The following is a 19,884-nucleotide window of genomic DNA, read 5'->3' on the forward strand; positions in this document are numbered from 1 at the left end:
TGTAATTTGTGTATATAATACAGAGATGTATTATATTAATCAATGAAATCACTTTAATAATTTAATCTTCTCATATAAAAAGTTGATAATATTTTATAATCATATAATTTAACTGTAATATAAAAATATTGTATGAGATATTAATTAAAGAGCTTGTATAAGTAAATATATATTTTATTTATTATTTTATTCTTCATTCTCTCTTTATTTCTTCTTCATTTCATTCTTCATTTTACTTACTTCTACAACTATTATTTTATCTATCATTTTATTCACTTCTTCAACTATCATTTCATCTGTTATTTTACTCATATTTACTACTCTTCTCTATACTGCTGATTTATCTGCTGAAGTAGTACTATTATTACACTTATATATTTACTTATTATACTCATTTGACTGCTTATTTCATTAATCTAGCTCCTCAAATTCAATACATCATCGTACAGCTCACTATTATTATTTTACTCAGAAATAGAAGAAGAATGATGAGAATTTCTTAACTCAGTAAGAAATTAAATAGCAGCAGTAATAGAATTCAATACAGCTTGTAATTCTTGAATAATATTAAGTGATTAAGTGCTGAATTCAACAGTAGTAGTAGTCTTAGAAGTAGATAAGTTCTTAAGTCATTCTCAATTTCTTTTTCTTCTTTATTTCATTATTTCATTCTGTATACATTTGAATCTCTGATAATGATTTTCTTCTACAGTTACAGTATTCTCTTTGACCTGCTTTCTAGTCTCTTTAAGATTATTGAGAAATAGAATTCATTCATTCAGTGTCTGATTCAGATATGTTATACTATAGATAGTATTAAATTCTTTCTGTATTATATTCTTCTTTTTTTAATACTTTCTAATTAGCTGAGTAATTATATAATCTGACTGCTTAAGCAGGCATCTGAATATTTTCTCAAATTACATTTTAAAGTTATTTCAGAACTAAAACTGAGAAAGTAAGTAATAATCATCTTAATTTTTAATACAGTATTGAATACTGTAAGAGGCCTACACTGAATAGATCAGTATTATATTGATAGATCTTATATAACAAAGAGAAAAATGTTAGAGAAGAAAAGAAAGAGAAAGTGTGAGAATCAGCAATTGAAGTGAATATTTATATGTGTATATAATAGTGTATACAGTGAGGCTTCAGAGCGGAAGAATCTATACGCGTTTATAGTGACTGAGAATCAGTGATCAAAAATGACTGAGAAGCAGAGTGTATATGTTCATGACAGCTGAGAATCAGTGATTGAGAATAACTGAGAATCAGAGTGTACATATTCAAGAATGAAGCAGTTGAAATCTGTGAAGTGTAATGAAATAGTCTATATAATTGATCAGATGCAGCTTGTTACATTAGTTTCTTCTTTTCAGAAGCAGTTCTTATCAGTCAAGAGCTGCTGTTTCAGATAACACAGAACTCAGAGTTCAGATCAGTTAATTATAGTTAACTCATTTTATAAGATATTATTAGCTGTGACTGTGTGATCTCTTATTAAGAATATCTTTAATCTCTTATTTAAGCTCATTATCTTCTTCTATAATCTCTGACAGCTGTCAGTCAGAAGTCAGTTGAAAAGAGAACAGATTAGTGATAGTACAGCAGAGTAAGCTTGTGTAAAAGACATTATAAATTTCTGATAATGTGTTAAGACAGTAGTTGTGACTATCTAGAACTTCTATCACTTTATATCTGATATGATGATAATCTAGTATATGAGATAAACATGTGATTTGTATATTCTTGAGATTTAATTATATAAGATCTTCTATTTTATACTGCTCTGCAGAATCTCATTGAATATTGATTTAATCTTCTTAGTCTTGTTTCACAGTTATTATGAAGATCTCTGCTTAGTCACAGATGTCTCAGAGCTTCATTATTATATTATTAATAATTTAAGTCAGACTGTAGAAGTTCAGTGTGAACTGTGTAATCTCTAGAAGATTCAGTACTTTTATATAATATCTGTATATGAGAAAGAACAGACTTATATCTGTTGAAACAGTATCTTGATCATTGATAGTGATCTCTGCATGTAGAAGAAGATTGTGCCAATCATCTTATAAGTGATTATAGAACTTATAAAGATAATTCTTCACAGTCTGAATTGTCTGTTCTGACATACTATCAGTCTCAGAGTGATAGACAGTTGACAGACAGTGTATAATCTTGAGAACTTGACAGATTCTTATTCAGAGAGTACTTATAAATTGACAGCTCTGATCTGATACTATAGATCTCAGTAATTTATGTATCTGATAGAACAGACTCTGTAGAAAAGCTTCAGCAACTTGTTTAATATTCATTTTATCACAAGGTTTTAATATTATATATTTACTCAATTGATTCATGATGATCAGAATGTTTCTATAATTCTTACTCTTAGAGAGATTAACAGCAAAGTTAATTATCACATCTCACTAGATTTTAACAGAGATATTGAGTAGTTTCAGTAGATCTTTTCTACAGTTCTTCTATAAGATAATGAAAGAATAATAATTACAGTTTTAGATAAAGCATCTGATACTATTTAATATCTCAGATCAGTAGAATTCTTAAGAGATCATTCTATACAAGTTATTCACAGTCTGAATAATCAGTTATACATAAATAGACTGGCCGCCAGAATCATGAATTTCACGTTTGATTTCATTTGATCTGATCTCATACATTTCTTGATGTGAATCCCGCTGGGACTAATTATTAAATAAACATGCAAAGTGACTATATATTAAATCTCAAAATGAAACCATGACTTGAAAAAAATGAGAAAGTGATCTCATTTGATTTCATTTAGTCTCATTCTTGATATAAAGTTACTATTTTTAGACATTTTATGGTTTTTTTAGACTATTTTTAATTTTTTAAAAAGTAACACTTTTTGATAACACTCAAATGAGATTTAAAGTCATTTAAAGCAATAAAAATAATTTAAATTGAGAAGTGAAAATCATGATTTCATTTGAAAAATGTGACAAGAGTAGACAGTAAGTTTAACTGAGACAGTATGAGACTACTATCTAATGTTAGAACCATGTAATGAAATCTGTTAAATTGACAATGAGACTATCAAAAATTCTGGTTCTGATCTCAAACACGGTCACACGGTCAGTCTATACACAAATCATGCATCTCTTGCATTATTCAAGTACATAAGAGTTCAGAGTGAGAAACTCAGTGTTATTCATGAAATCATAGAGTGTTATTATCATCAATTGAACATTCTGAGATGTTAGTTCTTATATATAGTTTTGAGAAGAATCAGAGTGCTTCTTGATATACTGCTTCAGTGAGTGTTTAAAGAAGTTCATCAGTTTGAGCTGTTATATGTCATAATTCATCTAGTGTAGATTTGAGAGAAGTTGAGATATCAGTGTCAATGTCAGTATCAGTATCAGTTCAGAGATGAAGTGTTCTAATCAGAGAAGTGTGTATAATGTTATGAGTTATTTCATCTTAATCAACTAATATCTTCAGATCTAGAAGCTGATATTCTCAGTTCATTTAACAGATGTTTATAAAACACAGTAATGATATCTAGCTTTAAAAATCATTGAGCTTATCTAATCTATGCTAGAATTTCATTGATAAGAGATAAGAAATATTAATCTTTCTTTATCAATCTGTTCAGATCTCAGTAGTTCACACAGAATCAGAGTTTTTCATCTGACTTCTTTATAAAGAGAATAGAAGCTGCAGTAGAAGAGTTACTAATATATATAAATTTCTCATTTAATAGATTATTAAGTGTCTTCTGAAGAAGAAGAAGTTCATCTTGAGATATATTATAAAGAGAGTCTTATAATAACTCAGAGTTCTTATCATTCTTCTTTTCTAACTTAATACTGTGATTCACTTCTGAGTCTTATAAAGAAGATATATTTATAATGTTATCTTATCAGAAGATATCTAGATATTCATAATATTATTAAGAGAGTTTTGTGTGAGAATTTGTTACTATAGTACAGAATAACTTTTCTAGAGCTTTCTTGATATTAGTCAGACTAATGAAATAGATTGATATATAATTCTGCTGTTAATGACTTTATCAGTAACTCTGTCAGCAGTTTTAATAACTTCTTTTTCAGAGTATTTTATAAGTGTTGATAGAGATCTGTGTCAGATTCATAGTCTTATAAATATCATCTTCATGAATTCTATTATTATTAGAGAATATTAAACTTCTGTTTCAAGTGTTCAATAAGATATCTTGTTCAGATAGCTAGATAAGTTCTAATATTAAATTATAATCAAGATTATTAACTTTATATATGTAGATGTCTTTACACTGATGTTCTTCAACATCTATGTTTAGTTTTATTATATAATGAGTGTAAATATCTTTTGAATCATTGAATTCTGTGAGAAGTTGAGATTTTAATAAGAGAATACACTGAAGATTATAATATCTTACAACTGAAGATTTTATCATTGTATAGTAGTATAGATCACTATCTATCATGACTTTTATATTATACATATTATCAATCATAGTAGATACAAGAATTACATTTATTATTATTTTCTCTTTAAATCATTATTATCTGATCTCTTCAAGCTTCTGTTTGTAAATTTGAACAGAAGCTAATTTTTTTTCTGTTTTATTAGAGTATTTTTATAGTTATCTTCTAAATCTTTCTTCACTGCAATGTGATTGACACAGACAAATACTAATTTATTCTTTGAATAAGAAGACACTGATCTTTCTCTCAAGTGTGAAGATATATAGATTAATCAGCAGTTAAAAGTGATATGTTCTAATCAGTTACAGTTAATATATACTTTATATTAATATTGATCAGTGACTTCTTCAGAAGTGATCTCAGAAACTTAGAAGTCTATTTAAACAGCAGAAACTCTTGCTTATATATAGATATTTAAATCTATTCAGTTTATAATATCTGTATCATTGCTGTTCTTCAGTATGAGTATATAAGTAACTGAAGTGTAATATCTTCTATAACTATTCTATATACTCTTGAGCTTGATAAGATAATTATTCAATATCTGAAGCTATATACAGAAATCTCTATAAGTCTGATCTTTATTAACACTTATAAGAGTCTGTAAGAGTTTGAAAGTTAATATCTTTTTAAGTATATTAATCTTTATTTGATTCTCTCAAAATTGATTATCTACTTCTAGAATCTTGATATTGAAGTTAGAAATAAATGTTATAAGAGAAGTATTTCTCTGTTAAATACTCTGTAATTAATCTAATACTTTCTGTTACATAGCAGTGTCTTAGAACAGAATATCAAGATATTTAATAATATTATTAAATATTTACAACACTGATTCACATACTTTTATTCATGAATAAAACTTCTATTTCATATAATTCTTCAATTATTCATTGATATATTAATTTTAATTAATTAATGAATTAATGATATCTTCATCTATATTTAATTTTGTAAGTATTTTCATTCTTTATAATAAGTAGAGAGTAAGATCAGAAGTATTAAAATATACAGAAGTATCTAAGTATTTCTTCAGCACTTTTATATTCAATTCTATAAATATTGAAATTGCATGAATTAATTATTAAATCTCTTTATATTGAAGTTGTTAAGTTGCATGTATATCTGCTATCTATTACTGTTATAATTTCAATATTACTCAGAGTCACTGTGACATCATATTTATACTCACATTTAAGAGTTTCATATTATTATTAGACATGATTATATCAATTATTGAATGTATAATTGTATAAATATCTTATATATCTGAGTGTCAGAACTCTCAGATCTTTCACTGACATTCTCTTTGTAAGATCTTATTACAGAGTCAGAATGACTGATGAGCAAGCTTCTATCTGAGAACTCAGTGTTCACTTAACTGTTTAACTGTTTCTCTATTTCTTACATGTTGTTATGTGTTTGAATATCTTGATAAGTAATCATTTCTAATAAGAAGACAATGAACATTTTTCTAGTATAAGAAGCCTACACTGAATAGATTGATATTATATTGATAGATCTTATATAACAAAGAGAAAAACATTAGAGAAGGAAAGAAAGAGAAAGTGTGGGAATCAGCAATCAGAGTGGATATTTATACACATATATGGTGATGTACGCGGTGGGGCTTCAGGGCGGAAGAATCTATACGCGTTTGTAGCGGCCGAGGATCGGTGATTGAGAATGGCCGAGAATCGGAGCGTACGCGTTCGAGAATGGAGCGGTTGGAATCTGTGGAGTGTAACGGAATAGTCTATATGATTGATCGGGCGCAGCCCGCCACAAATACACTTCAATCTTTCAGATTCTGTAACCTGGAAATGACTCTGCTGAGTCAGTATATAATTAGAGAATAGAAATTCATGCTAAGAAGATTGAGAGCTTGATAATAACAATAATAATAATGATGATGATTGTGAATGTGAATATGAATCAGAAAAGATAATATAAATAGAGAAAGATTTAAATGAAGTTAGTGATTAATCTGTCTTACTACTGACTTATATTTCAGTATCTTTCATTCTCACAATAATAATAATAATAATAATATAAGATATGAGACTAACTTTTTAAAAAAAGATTAAGATTATTGAGATTGATGAGATTTATATCTATCTCACAGCAGATGATGAAGCATCAATTGTTATAACTAACTGAATAAGAAAGGCTGTACAGCACTAATTACATGTGCATACTATGTATGAATTCATATGGAAACATTGCATGTACAGATCCACCTGTGTGATAGTGATGTTAATTTAAAAACACCACTGAACGTTAATTTACATGACATTAAACTATATAAGAAAGGCCATTACTGCGAAAGGTGCTTGCAGGATCCCTCTAATATATATATAGCTAGCTCTTCCTACACGAATACAACGGATTAACCATCCCACAATATAATGATGGAATATGTGTTACAATCGGCGACACGTGACACGGGTGGAATGGTGGATCCACGGTGTAATCACCGTAAATTAACCCTACGTTCTTCCCGTATGGTTCCCACCGAATACAACAGATTAACCATCCCACATATTAAGCTCTTTGTAGATAGCTCTATCAAGACAACCTTCAACCATCCTACAAAAACCGACCCCGCGCCAAAACCGCCCTGTTATCTGATAACTATATCAAGACCGCAAATCGCAACCTCGAGAGTTTTTGAGATTGTATCCTCTTAATTTACTCCCATATACATACGCTCACACACGCATACAGAGAAAAAGAGAGGGAGAAAGAGCTTTTTTTCCCACGTGTCAGTTCTCACCATACGTGGGGGTATCTCTCTTAATTCTCAGTCGGCCATAATACGCGACGATAACAGCAGATGCTTAAGAACCAGGAACTGTAACTGGGACCGGAATCTAAGGTATCTGATTGAATATTCGACTGCGAACTGGATATTTGGAGGTAGAGGGGAGAAGGCGAGGCAGGAGGAGGTCTGTATATTTGCTCACTGATCCAAGAAATGTGCAACAACACCCTTTAATTGTGAGAAAGCCGTCCGTTTGTATACGCTATTCTATCCCAATATATATATAGTAACTTCAGCTATTTCCCTCCATTAACCAGTTTTACTTACTCACATAGCCAACCATCCCCCGCAGACGAAACGCGCAAGAAAAAAATTAAAAAAAAGCCCCAACGAACAACAAACAATGAGCCCCCAAACCTTCCAAATCCACTACTTCTCCATCGCCTCCGCCTACACAAAGAAACATACAGAATCCCTCCCCGCGCCGCTCCCGCTGTTCAAACTCTTTGATCTGCTCGAGTCGCGGTATCCGGGTATTAAAGAGAAGGTCCTTGTTAGCTGTGCGGTTAGTGTGGGGTTGGAGTATGTTGATGTTCATGCTGATGGTAATGGTGATGGCGATGGCGCTGTGACGAAGGCGGATGGGGGAGAAGAAGGTGGTGCTGGTGGTGGGGAGCAGCAGGAGAAGAAGGTTCGGATCATTGGACCTGGGGAAGAGGTTGCGATTATTCCACCGGTTAGTTCTGGATAGGTGGGACGCATCTTGGATTGGATTTTGGATTTTGGAGGTATGTAGATGTGGATGTGGAATTGGGGTCAGCGCTAGCTTTCATATATACGAACTGGATAATGTATTTATTGCTCTTGGAAGGCTTCGGAAGTTTTTTTTTTTTCAGTTCGATATCCGGGATACAGAGAATGTGTATAAAGGATGATACTGGAAATCAAAAGCCCTCATAAATTCGGATTATCATGATCTGCGATCATCACGACTAACTAGCCCATTCCAGCACGAAGATGGAGCGGAGGAAGCCCCCGGTAAAAGGGAGCAAAGGTGCGTAAACTATTAAATTACGCGGAAGGAAGGGACAAATTTTGGAAAAGAAAACAAAATGGTCCCGAAAATTTTGTCAATTTCAAAATCACGCATCCATCATAGTCCCCAATTTCCTAATACCAAGTCTTTTCCTCGCGACCCCCCCTTCCTCCCCCCTTCCCACACAAACTCATTACGTGAGTGATTCTCAAGATTTAAGACGGAGGAGTTAGCTGGAAGACCTTGTCGGCATCAGCAACCGCGGGCTGCCACTTGATGTTGTTCTTCGCGTAGATCTCTGCACCCACTGGCCAATCCTTGTAACCCTCCAGTCCGGCAGTGCGGATGACGTATTTGGGCCCTGCGACAGTCTGGTGGTGGTAGATGTGGGTTGTGCAGTTGGGGCAGAAGTAGCAGTGGACAGGGTTTCCTGTTTTTTTTGTTATCAGCTCACAGAAGGTTTAATTCTCTAACTATATACTTTTTGGGGGCATGGTGCGGGACAAGCTAGGGCTGACGGCGGAATTGGTGGCAAAAGACGCAGTTTGGAAGAGGCATACCGGAATCACCGGTGTAGGTATATGAGCCTAGAGTGCCCTTGGTGAGTTCGAAATCCTCCTTGGGAACGATCTGATTGAGAGTATAGTCGCTGCCGTTGATGACTTTGCAAGCGTCGCAGTGGCTGCATTTGTAGAAAGCGCTTAGCCCACATCCACGGTATTTTGGGAGGGGATTACCTAAAACCTCGGAGTATCTAGATTTATAGAACTATTGAGAGGATGGATATATTACCAAAGAATATGGCTGGGAGTCTCCATCTTAACAGTGAACTCGGTCTGGCCACAGTGGCAGCGTCCCTTAAAAGTCGACATTTTGGCAGTGGTTTTGTTTGTTGACTTTGCTATGATACAAGTGAAAATAGATCGGGCTTTGATGTAAGCTGGGGCTGGAAGAGCTGCGAAATCGAAAGGATGTCAAAGGGCCGTGTGTGTTAAGATGGAAAGAGAATTGCAAAAAGGGGTAGGATGGCGCTGGGTTTTTATATTTGTTCAGCCCTTCCTTGCCTGCTGCCCCTCACCACCGAAACCCTCCCTCGATCACATTAACTTTCCCACCTTTTCTAACCCAGCAACCACGACGATAACCCTAATTGGCTAAGGTTTCTATGATGCGTGGGTGGGATCGAGTGTAAAAATAGCCAGCCATTATGATCATATATTTTTTCCTTAGTTTCGGCAATTGACGTCAGATCATTGGCAAGATAGCGGGGGAGCTGGCAGAGAATTTGTCAACCTGCTGCAGCTCTATATGATCCAGTCAGGGGGTGCGTGGTTAAAGACTAGACTCAGCTATACACTTGCAATCGTCTGCGATCCGCGGGCAACGAGTATTGGAGATTAAACATGATGCGGGAAGTGCCTGGACATGCCAGACCACATCCATCTGGCCAATGCCACAAATTCGATGTTAACCGTGCATCAGAGGCGCTCTCCGCTCTCCAATCTCCCGTCTGGAATGAAGCCAAGAATACCCGACCGATGCCAGAAATATCTCAATGTGGGGTTGTGCTGCGCTAAGGGTGCTTGGGACTTTCTGCTGGAGCCATCGAAAGGTGATTCCAAATCCAACCCTGGAAGCAACCGTGTTGGGGCAGCCGCTAGCGTTAGTAGACAATGAAAAAAAAAAAAAAAAAAAAAAAAAAAAAAAAAAAGTTCCGGTTAACACGGGCGGAGGAGGGCCTGGCGTTCAACCCTAGTGAACGTGGGAGGGATATATCGTGAACTGAAATCTTAGAAAAGGCTATTGCCTATTGCCCACCAAATGTCAGCTGCGAGAATGGCTGATAACTTAGATCAAAGGATGTCCGAACCCGTTGAGATGCAGTTTGCAAGGTTGAACTTCATGAAAACTAACAATCCAAAACTGGTATATCAATCATGCTCGGCTTTGCTATTCCTTCTCCCAAAATACCCTCACGGGCGATACCCGCGTTTTATGACCAGCAAAGTCTGATAGCATTGAGCTCCCAGTCGCAAATTGCATGAAGCCTGGAGCGTACTATTATGACAGCGGGGGTTCTAGACAGAAGAGTCCATTCCATTTGTCACATTCGCAGTAATTTCCTCATGTCCTTGTCTTTGGTATTGTTCTTGGGCGGTGCTGTACTCAGCATCACGGATTCCAGGAAATCTGGACGTTTGAAATATCCAAGTCCTTGCAGGGTAGTTGCATATGGACTGGTTACTGGAGAAACTAAACTGACTACTGGATGTCAGGTTTGGAAATATATAGCAGTGGCATGAGGTCCGCAATCATGATGAATTGAGAATGTGAGAAAATGACAGAGCCTCGAAGGTGTGGAGAGCTCTATATATATATATATATATAACTGATGTGGGGAACCGCAAGGTCCTCATTCAAGACGTGTTTAGCTCCGATCCACAACACGACAACGCACCTTCAGCCTTCAATCTTCAACCTCCAACCTCCATCTAACCTCCTCCCCGGTCGAAACCCCAACTCCTCGCTGAGACCGATAAATTCTACCCATCTCTCTAGATAAATGGAAGCAGTCCTACATCTCTAAACTCTACGCTGTGGTGTTGTTTCTCTGTTTTATTTCCCAATCTTCCCCATCTCACCGCCAATTGGCGTTTAATCCTGTCACATAGCAATCCGTAAGCCCTTCCCCTTGGTATTTGCAACCCAACTTGAAGGTCCAGAGATCCTTTGAAGCCTTGGCCAGTTCATGGATCAATTCGTTTTATACTCACGCGCACCCACCCCGTCGCTTTGATAACGACTTGAACCCAGCAGGCGTCAAGCAAACAAAGGGAAGCTATGCCGGCTCTACTATGGAATCCTAATGTTGTTAGACAATATGATCTACCCGAACCTATAATTCTACCTTGTGCAATGAGAATTTATTTTTCCTGCGAACCCGATATCGATTGTTGACTCGCCTGTATACATTGCTCAACTAGCGACGAAAATGAATAACCTCTTCAGTGGCCAGGGAATAGGACGCTTAGAGACCGCGAGCCAAGCATCCTGTAGCGAGGCTCAAGTTTCGAGTCCCACACTGGCAATAGGAGCCACCCAACTTTGGAGATTTTGCAGCACGCTCACAATGGTAGCGAGGGAAGATCTCTGACTGACAACATTGAGCAAACATCTGCGTCTAGAACGACAAACACCACTGTATAGGGGCACAGGTTTCTCAACTCATTTTATAGGGCCGTCTAATCTGGTAGTACGGAGTACATGTAACTGCACATGAAATTCTGGCGAATGTGTTGCGAACGAGGCATCAATACGCAATACAACATCAACGGGCTTGAGCATGTTGTATGAGTTTGCCCGCTAACCTTCCGTAACCGTGTCTTCTAAACTTCAACGACCTAGGAACCTTGGAAGTTGACACTGATTACACGCTGGTTCCTTGAGCAATGTGGTTGGCGCAATAATAAAGCAGCTATCCCTCCGTAGCCGCTCGACCAATCAAATTCGCGAATCTTGTGGGATGCTATTATTCAAGGCAAAATCTACGAGACAATAAGGAACATAATCTATATTATTGTCTTATGGCGAATTTGGTTGGACTACCGGGCGACTTATTGCACGAAGCGAAATTGAGCTCTTTCATTCAATTTACATTTTTCCGAGCCCAACAGCGAAAACAGGGGAAGGCACCTTTACGGGAGAAATGGCATACGTCGCTCAATAATAGGATCTGGACAAGGAACAATAGGATCCAGTTGACTCAAAATTGGAAAAGAGCTCGGAGAGATAGTTGAAAACTGACATCGAAGCACTTAACAATCTAGAATTTGCGGATGATGGCTTGCCCCAGAGTATGGCTGTGTGGCTTTCACTATGGCTTCGGATAGCGAGCGTATCACTGCATCAGGATTCCACGTACTTGGGTGAAAATCCCCTTCAGCTGCAGTTCCCAATGTGTGTCTCCCGGTTGTTGGGACATATGATACTGCGGGTTATATGCATCTCTGTTCCCGGGAATATTCAAAGGGGCTTGTGCGCTGCAGACCCTGAGTCTTCCGCATTGTTCACTGCTTAGACTGCGGTTGAACTATGTTTCACTATGTCCCAAAGCCCAAGCCCCCGGGAGAAGGAAGATATTGTCTCTACATGTATGTATGTACATGTACACACATACATGGTACACCCGCTTTACCCCACAGCCCCAGGTGCGGGAAGGAAAACGTACTTTTAGGTCTCCCTCGGGATTATTATTGCGGAGGACCTTGGGCGTTTCGCGGCTTGGCTAGACGTATATGATTACCTCGGCGGTGGGGCCATTGAAATTCTCTGGTGATGAAAACATCTCCACTTTGTTCCTTGAACTAGAAAGGCTGGAGTAGGAGGAGAAGGGAAAAAAAAAAAGAAAAGAAAAAAACTAGAAAAACAGAACGTGTAGAACAGGAAAAAGGGCGGGATTATAACTGAAATATGAGTGAGGCTGTTCATACTCAGACCTTTAGCTCTTGACGTGTGAGAGAATGAGGATGCACTGTGGCCTGGCTATCTCGGGCAAGATGCATCTTCGCACAGAGCCTAGGATATCGGATATCCTTCCGGACCCTAAAACAAACGACGACCCTAACTAACTCCAGGCGCCTCGCTCTCCCAAGTTTTTGGCTCTGCGGTCCAAGTCTCGCAGATTCTTGAGGCGAACGGCGGAACAAAATTTTGGATCCGGGCCACGTGACTGAGCCGATGAATGGAGCCGCGACGTCACGGCGCGAAGAGAACAATAGTTGAAGGCACAGATTGTTCAGTAACTGAATTTTGGAACAATCGACATCCCAACACCAGGAAGTTGGGAATCGATACCGACGGAACGGGTGGATTCACACCCCACATTTTTACTCTTGATGGCTTACCAAGAATTCATTTATATATCTCCTTGATGCTCACAGAAAGCTCGAAAACATCCTTCAAAATGCATTTCCCCTGATTCCATGTGAGACTGTGTTGCTCCATTTCATATTATATTCACATTATTAACATACATTTTCTTTTGTCCTTATTTTTTATTTATTTATTTTTATTTATATTTTTTTCCTCCTCGAACTGCATACAATGCAGAAAGCGACAACAGGAACGACGCAGAGAACAACGACTCAGGCTTCCTCGCCTGTCCCGCTCGCATGTCGTGCTTGTCGGAAGAAACATCTCAAGTGCGACGGCCTACATCCGGTCTGCAGCCGATGCCGGAAAACGCGCACCTTATGCGAATACACCCCGTCTCGCCGTGGCTACAGGTCGACACCTAAGCCAACTATAGCCGCAAGGACTAGTATAAGTTCTCCATCTGGCTCATCTGTACCGTCTGACAATCAGTCCAAGTCGCCAAACAACTTCGATTTCAACAATGTGATGCAGACGCCAGAATGGGCAGCTCAAGATCCTTCGATCATGAACGCTAGCTCCTCCACAGAGTCCTTGGATACATCGCCTCTAGCATTGCTAGATCAAGGGATTCTACGTCGTAACAACCTCATCTCAAAAGTTGGTGACCCGATGTATACCGATGACAGTGATGCGCGACTGGTTGACTTTTACTACGCCTTTTTCCACGAATCTCATCCAATAATGCCCCCTACCCACTTGCTGCATTTCATTTCCCCGTTTCCAGCATGTTTGAAGACAGTTATGAAATTCGTTGGCGCTCATTTTGCTTTCGGAGTGTCTACCGATGCCTACAAAATTTCCACAGCCAAAGCGATTGAGAATGATCGGGAACCGTCCTATCAGAAAGTCCAAGCTCTCCTTCTCTTTGCAACGATTCTCCACGCGCGAAACGATCGCGAAGAGGCCATCTCTTACTTCTCCATTGCGGTTAACTTAGCCGTTGAACTGGGCATGCACCGGAAATCCATGGTTGAAGTTCTCGCAGGCGGTAACTTTGTTCGTGAAGAGAGCATAAGGCGAACTTGGTGGGAAATCTACATGACTGATGTCATGTTTGGGGCATTTGATCACTGTCCCTTGAAGATTGGAAACTTGACCATGGACGTACATCTTCCCAGCGAGGAGGCTAGTTACTGCACCGGCATCAGCCTCGTTGAGCCACCGTCAACCACCCAATTCTATAACCGTGTATTTGCCGATCACTCACCTAAATACTCGTCTTTCTGCTATGCAGTCGAAGCAACTCACCTGTTGAAGCGGGGAATAGCCCTCGGTGTCACACTTGACGACGAAGACGTACGTGACCAAGTTGAAGCTCTCGAAGCAAATATCGGTAGCTGGTTCCGCCATGCACCAGAGGACAGGCCCAACGCTCTATGCATTGACGGAACCGTCGACCAGGTATTGTTCCGCGCCTACATGCTGGTCCACTGTGCCTCAATATATCTCCACCTGCCACGATCGTGTCTAATGGCCTCCCCTACTGCTAATGCCACCATTGCCTGTGCGCGCAGGGGAACCTACCTGCCGCCCACTTCCCACACACTCACGCACGCCTCCAAAGCGCTCGAGGCTGGGAACGGGATCGTTGCCCTGGGCTCCATCCGCACCCCTCTCCTCAAGCACACTCCCTTTTTTATCTGCGGCCTTGTCCTTGGCGCAGTCGTTGAACTCTGCGCCTGCTCCGTCAATGTCGGGCACTCGATCGAGCCCCGCAGGGACCGCATAGCGTTGATCGTTGGAGAACTGAAAGCACTGGACCGCACATGGGCGCTGGCGCATCAGGTTATGTGGCATATCAAAATGTTGGCACGAGAGGTGTTGGAGATTGGTCTCTTGCCACCTACTCAAGCGACTTTGGAAGATCCGGGCCCAGACGTTAATGTGTTGCTGTATAGTGATATGTGGTTGGGAGATATTACCATGAACCCGAATATGTAGCCTGAGATGTATTTCTTTCTTTCTTTCTTTCTTGCTTTTTTCATTTCTTTTCTTTTTTTTCCCTCTTCTTTCCTTTTCTTTCCCCCCCCCCCTTCTCTCTTTTATTTTTTTTCCAAATTTAACACGAAACAGAAAAAAAGCACACAAATCCCCTTGGATCCTCAATTCCCGTTTTCTTTTTTTTTTTTTTTTTTCAGTGTATTTCGGTTATTATAAATATGAACCTTCTTCTGAATACATAGTGGACGGTAGTGGTGTTTGATAGAGAGTGGCTTCATTGATTGGGACGGAAGGGGATATCACGGCAAATTACATCCGGCGTACACTGATAGCAGGAGAGAGTCGCTTTCGGGCTGCATTGAGCCTTTGTTTTATTTATATTTTGTCTAACTAATCAGTTACACTCTGCGTTCAATTAAGCATACAACTCATCGCAGTCACAACCCACAAAATGCACCTGCACTTCTGCATGCCCTGCATAATCCCATGTTGGCGGGAACATGGCAAATCAGAAGTATGTACGGAGTACTTTGTGCTCCTAAAAAAAATCCCAGAAACTCCCACCAACCAATCTACACCCAGGATTATGGGATGAGCTACAGATTACAGGCGTGCAGGTATTATTTAAATTAACATTTATTTATCCACTGTTCAACCAACAAGTTTTTCCACAGGAAATTTTTCATCGAAAAACGTTAACTATCAATGTAACTACTGCTGCTGCTCTTATTTTCAAAAGCCCGAGACACACACAAGAGAACAAAAAAAAAAAAAAAAAAAAACACAAAAGCTTAGTTATTACTTTAATTATAATTTCTAAACCAACGCCTCCCGACGTTCCAGCCCACAGCCAGTTGACTAACCAGCATCGGCCTCTGACGTCATACCTTGCCGGCGCCAATTACACGCCACTGACGCCAGTCGCCAGCGTACTTGCATTTCCGTCAGCAATCTGTGCTAATTCAAAATTCTTGAGCTGGATTATTATTATTATTATTATTATAATTCCATCTAAAATAGCGGCAAATTATTTTATTTTATTTTTTATATTTTGTTTTTGTATATGTTTGTATTTGCCTAAAACTTGGAAGAGCGCCTGAAAAAGTTAAATACAAGGGCTCCACACTGGAGCCCGATCAATTTTGGTGGGGCCGAGGTGAATCTTTTGATGTTTTATATTGATTATTATTGTTGCCGCCCGATATGTGGAATGGGAGAGAGTATGTATGTGTGTGTGTTTGTGTGTGTGTCTTTGTCTGTGCCATGGACCATGGCCAGTGCAGGTGATGGGAATTAAGAGCCACGTTGAGTAGTTATTATTTGAATGTTTGTCGGGTTGAGCGACTTGCGGAGACTGATACAAAGGTTTTAGATCGTATGGGAAAAAGTGTACATTGTGTACGCTGTAAGAGGAGGGAAGGAAAGAAGAAGAGGGGGGGAGGACTGGGAATGGGATTGGATTGGGGGGGACATTTTGGTTTCAGATTAATAATGAATGGTAGGGATATTGGTATTTGAAGTCTAATAACTGTACTGCGTATATATGGGCGTTAATAAGATGCTGAGGACTCATTGTATTTTAAAGTTAAAAGGAACTAACTAAGGAACTAGCAGGGGTCATTTATAACCTTTATGCTTAATCTTTTATGCTTTTATTAATGCTTTGCAGGACGGGAACCAAAATAAAGAACAAACACGTTGAACAGTTCATTTAAGACGGGTACTTTTTCTCTCTGCACAACGTTGCCTAACTCTGTTGTTCTGCTGCCGCTCGATTATATGATATGTTGTGTAGCAGGGATGCACGAAGGGAGCAGATGTAACCATAGCTAGCTTTAGAAGAGTATTATATGCTGAAAAGTGCATGGGGGTATAGATGGGATGTTTGTTAACTTTTGTTGACCAATCTAAGAAGCGGGGAAGATGTATATTTATATTACAATTATTCTATTAGTATCCCGATGTATGACTATTTTAAAACCTATTCAGAGGTTTTCAAAACACAAGCGCAAAACAAGAGGACCAAAGCAAAAATAGCTAATAATCACGCTACAATATATACATGCAAAACATCAATAGCTTTCAAGATGCTATCGTGTATAGCAGGTGTTGAAGCAAACCGATTGAACAAATCCAGGCTTTGACGTCTGCTCCTAACGCTCGCTACCTCTTTCTCAGGTACAAAACGCCCCATCCAAAGAATCTGTAGACCGCGGTGATAGCCAGTAGAATGCCCACCCACTTCCCAGTCCTCCCCGTCGCATACCCATAAGCACTCAGCACCCCTGTCCCAGCGATCTTACACTCAGACGCCAGCTCGCTGGCATACATACACTGGCAATTGGCCCCACAATCAAAAGTCCTGTCGGCAAACTCGTTAACCATCAGGCCCTGGAAGACGTAGGCCTGGTAGTCGATGTAGTGAAAGACGTAGCGCCAGAAGACGTTGAGGACGGTAGGAGAGACCATGAAGCCGCCAACGCACATCCAGACGCCGTTGGCGAAGGCAGTTAGGGCGAGGGAGATGACGAAGTTGGGGAAGAGGGAGGAGATGAGGACGACGAGGGATTCGGCGGCGAGGAGGTCGAGGAAGAGCCACATGACGAAGGTGAAGAAGCCTGTTGCGGTGTTGTGGTAGTTTACGAGCCAGAAGGAGACGACGGCGAAGAGGATTGTTATGACGACTGTTTTTTGTTGTGTGGTTAGGGTTAGTGAGCTGGTTGGGAATTGGAATTGTCTTTTGTTTTTGTGCGAAGGATGTATCCAGGTTTACTTACATAGGAATGGAATGCCAATTATGAAATTGGAGATGACGAATGATAAGGGTCCGTATAATCCATTGGCCCTTTCTTTGATAAAAATCGCGCGGTCCTCGAGGAATGCAGGGACGTAAGCGACGGCCATGAAGGATATAAATGCAGATGAGAAGAACTATGACGGAGAGGGGGGTTCGTTAGTATCATGCAACCCGATCGGGAGATTCTATAGACGCGTGTGGGTATTCTACTTACCACTGCGTTGATAAACGGCTGGATATTTTCTTGGCCGGAACCCAGCCGGAGCCAGACCGTGCCGACCAGAATCGCCAACCCTGGACTGTGTTAGTACTTGAACCCGGCTGTTCTGCGAAAAAAGGGACATGTCAAGGGGAATAACGTACCGAGATACATGATGATTCGAACGCCATATGCGAATACATCGCGATAACTCTTAACAAAGGACCTATGGAGTAGAGTAAAGACGGTACCAACGGCGCTGGCACCTCTTACGGATGAGGCGCAAATCTCATGCTTCTCAGCTTGGCTTGCGACTTTTTCAACGTCCGCATCAAGCGCCGAGGCCTCGTCTGAATTTTCCCAATTAGTGAAAATCTTGGAGAGTTGCTCGTCCGCGAATTCCTGGTCGCTTGCGAAATCGGTGTTGACTAGGTCGAGGACGAATTCTGCGGGGTTCATCTGGAGCGGCATGCGATATCCAGTCCTGTCGAGGTAGGGTTTCATTTCGGAGCTGGGTCCAAAGTAACAGGTGCGGCCTGCGGATAGAATCATGAGCTTGTCAAAGGTCTCAAAGGTTGCAGTAGACGGTTGGTGAACGCTCGCGATCACGATGAGCTTAGCAGCAGTTGTTGTCAGTAACGTAAATGTCACAAGCGTCCAGGCCCTGGGGAATAAGCTCACTTTATTATTCTGCGCAAGTTTCTTTACAAAAGACATCACTTCAAAACTGGCTGTGGAGTCCAGGCCGCTAGTCGGTTCATCAAGGAATATTATTTTAGGGCATGTAATCAGCTGGCTAGCCACGCTCACACGGCGTTTCTGGCCGCCGCTGATGCCTTTGCGAATCGGGGTCCCAATCAAGGTCTTGGCCTGGTTTTGTATTCCGAATGAATTGAGGAGAGTGGAAATACGTTGCAAGCGTTGTTTTTTAGGGATGGAGCTGCAAGTTGGAGTTAGAATATGGTTCCAATTGAGGATGGAGGTGCAATAACCGGCTCACCTGGGAAGGGAGAGCTGAGCGGCAAAATATAGTGTCTCCTCCACTGTCAAGGCTCCCACCAGAACATCTTCCTGCTCGACGTAGGAACTGATGTTCCTAAATATCTCGAGGTCGATATTTTGTCCATTGACGAGAATGTCTCCCTCTATTTCAGCACCGGGGGCAGACTGACGATGGGCGAGTACGTTCAATAAGGTAGTTTTTCCACTACCCGAAGGGCCCATTAGGACCATGACCTCTCCTACGATTTGAGTTAGAGAGCATTATCCACGGAGTAACTAAATGAGCAGTGATATGAGAAATTTATGTTAGTAATACACACCTGGGTTGACATGGCCGTTCGAGTTTTCAAGGATAGCCTTTTGTTTCTTTGTTTCGCGGTCCTTAACTGTGACAGCCACGCCTTTCCAAGCAAAGGAATGGACTGTCTCGTTCATGAGAAACGCATGTTCACCACCGGTTGCCTCGACGTCTGGACCCATTGTCATTGAGCCAAGCGACATCCTCTATATTCGTATACAGCTAGCAAGCTAGAGGGGAGCAGGAAAGTCGAATTTAGAATGCAAGAATATATGGGACGGAAGAAGATGCCTCCCTTTTATTTATGGAAAAGAGGAGATTAATTGAATGACGCATTATGCACCACCCACAGCCGCTTAACAGGCGCCCTTTATATATAAGAACAAACACCAACAGACGAGGTTGAACCTCCCCGGCTCCCCGCGCGCCCCCTCCCC

General features: G+C 40.0%; 4 protein-coding genes across 6 annotated transcripts; 2 read left to right on the plus strand and 2 right to left on the minus strand.

Annotated features, from left to right (window-relative positions):
- The first annotated feature begins 6,988 nt into the window (after positions 1 to 6,988).
- On the plus strand, positions 6,989 to 9,794 carry BDBG_04695. Of its 2 annotated transcripts, none has more exons than XM_002624785.2 (2): positions 6,989 to 7,475; positions 7,575 to 9,794. In XM_002624785.2, the coding sequence occupies exon 2, from the start codon at positions 7,643 to 7,645 to the stop codon at positions 7,988 to 7,990; it is 348 nt and encodes a 115-aa protein (XP_002624831.1). In that variant the 5' UTR covers positions 6,989 to 7,475; positions 7,575 to 7,642; the 3' UTR covers positions 7,991 to 9,794. The 2 variants fall into 2 exon arrangements, with proteins under 2 accessions (XP_002624831.1, XP_031578666.1); XM_031721793.1 differs by having other exon boundaries at positions 7,592 to 8,565.
- BDBG_04696 lies at positions 7,548 to 9,948 on the minus strand. Of its 2 annotated transcripts, XM_031721794.1 has the most exons (4): positions 9,631 to 9,945; positions 9,068 to 9,548; positions 8,836 to 8,957; positions 7,779 to 8,705 (listed from the first exon to the last, which is right to left on the minus strand). In XM_031721794.1, exons 2-4 carry the CDS (start codon positions 9,145 to 9,147, stop codon positions 8,491 to 8,493), a joined length of 417 nt encoding a protein of 138 aa, XP_031578667.1. In that variant the 5' UTR covers positions 9,148 to 9,548; positions 9,631 to 9,945; the 3' UTR covers positions 7,779 to 8,490. The 2 variants fall into 2 exon arrangements, with proteins under 2 accessions (XP_002624832.1, XP_031578667.1); XM_002624786.2 differs by having other exon boundaries at positions 7,548 to 8,705; positions 9,068 to 9,948.
- A 3,430-nt stretch (positions 9,949 to 13,378) lies between these two features.
- On the plus strand, positions 13,379 to 15,151 carry BDBG_04698 (C6 transcription factor; the record flags this gene model as incomplete). The annotated part of the gene is made up of 1 exon (XM_002624788.2): positions 13,379 to 15,151. The coding sequence occupies one exon, from the start codon at positions 13,379 to 13,381 to the stop codon at positions 15,149 to 15,151; it is 1,773 nt and encodes a 590-aa protein (XP_002624834.1).
- A 2,163-nt stretch (positions 15,152 to 17,314) lies between these two features.
- BDBG_04699 (ABC transporter) lies at positions 17,315 to 19,650 on the minus strand (the record flags this gene model as incomplete). Its single annotated transcript, XM_002624789.1, has 7 exons — positions 17,315 to 17,835; positions 17,929 to 18,082; positions 18,163 to 18,242; positions 18,312 to 18,762; positions 18,829 to 19,087; positions 19,148 to 19,388; positions 19,470 to 19,650. 7 exons carry the CDS (start codon positions 19,648 to 19,650, stop codon positions 17,315 to 17,317), a joined length of 1,887 nt encoding a protein of 628 aa, XP_002624835.1.
- Between the last annotated feature and the right edge of the window lie 234 nt (positions 19,651 to 19,884).

Source organism: Blastomyces gilchristii, assembly GCF_000003855.2.
Source record: "Blastomyces gilchristii SLH14081 genomic scaffold supercont1.9, whole genome shotgun sequence".
Classification (NCBI taxonomy): domain Eukaryota; kingdom Fungi; phylum Ascomycota; class Eurotiomycetes; order Onygenales; family Ajellomycetaceae; genus Blastomyces; species Blastomyces gilchristii.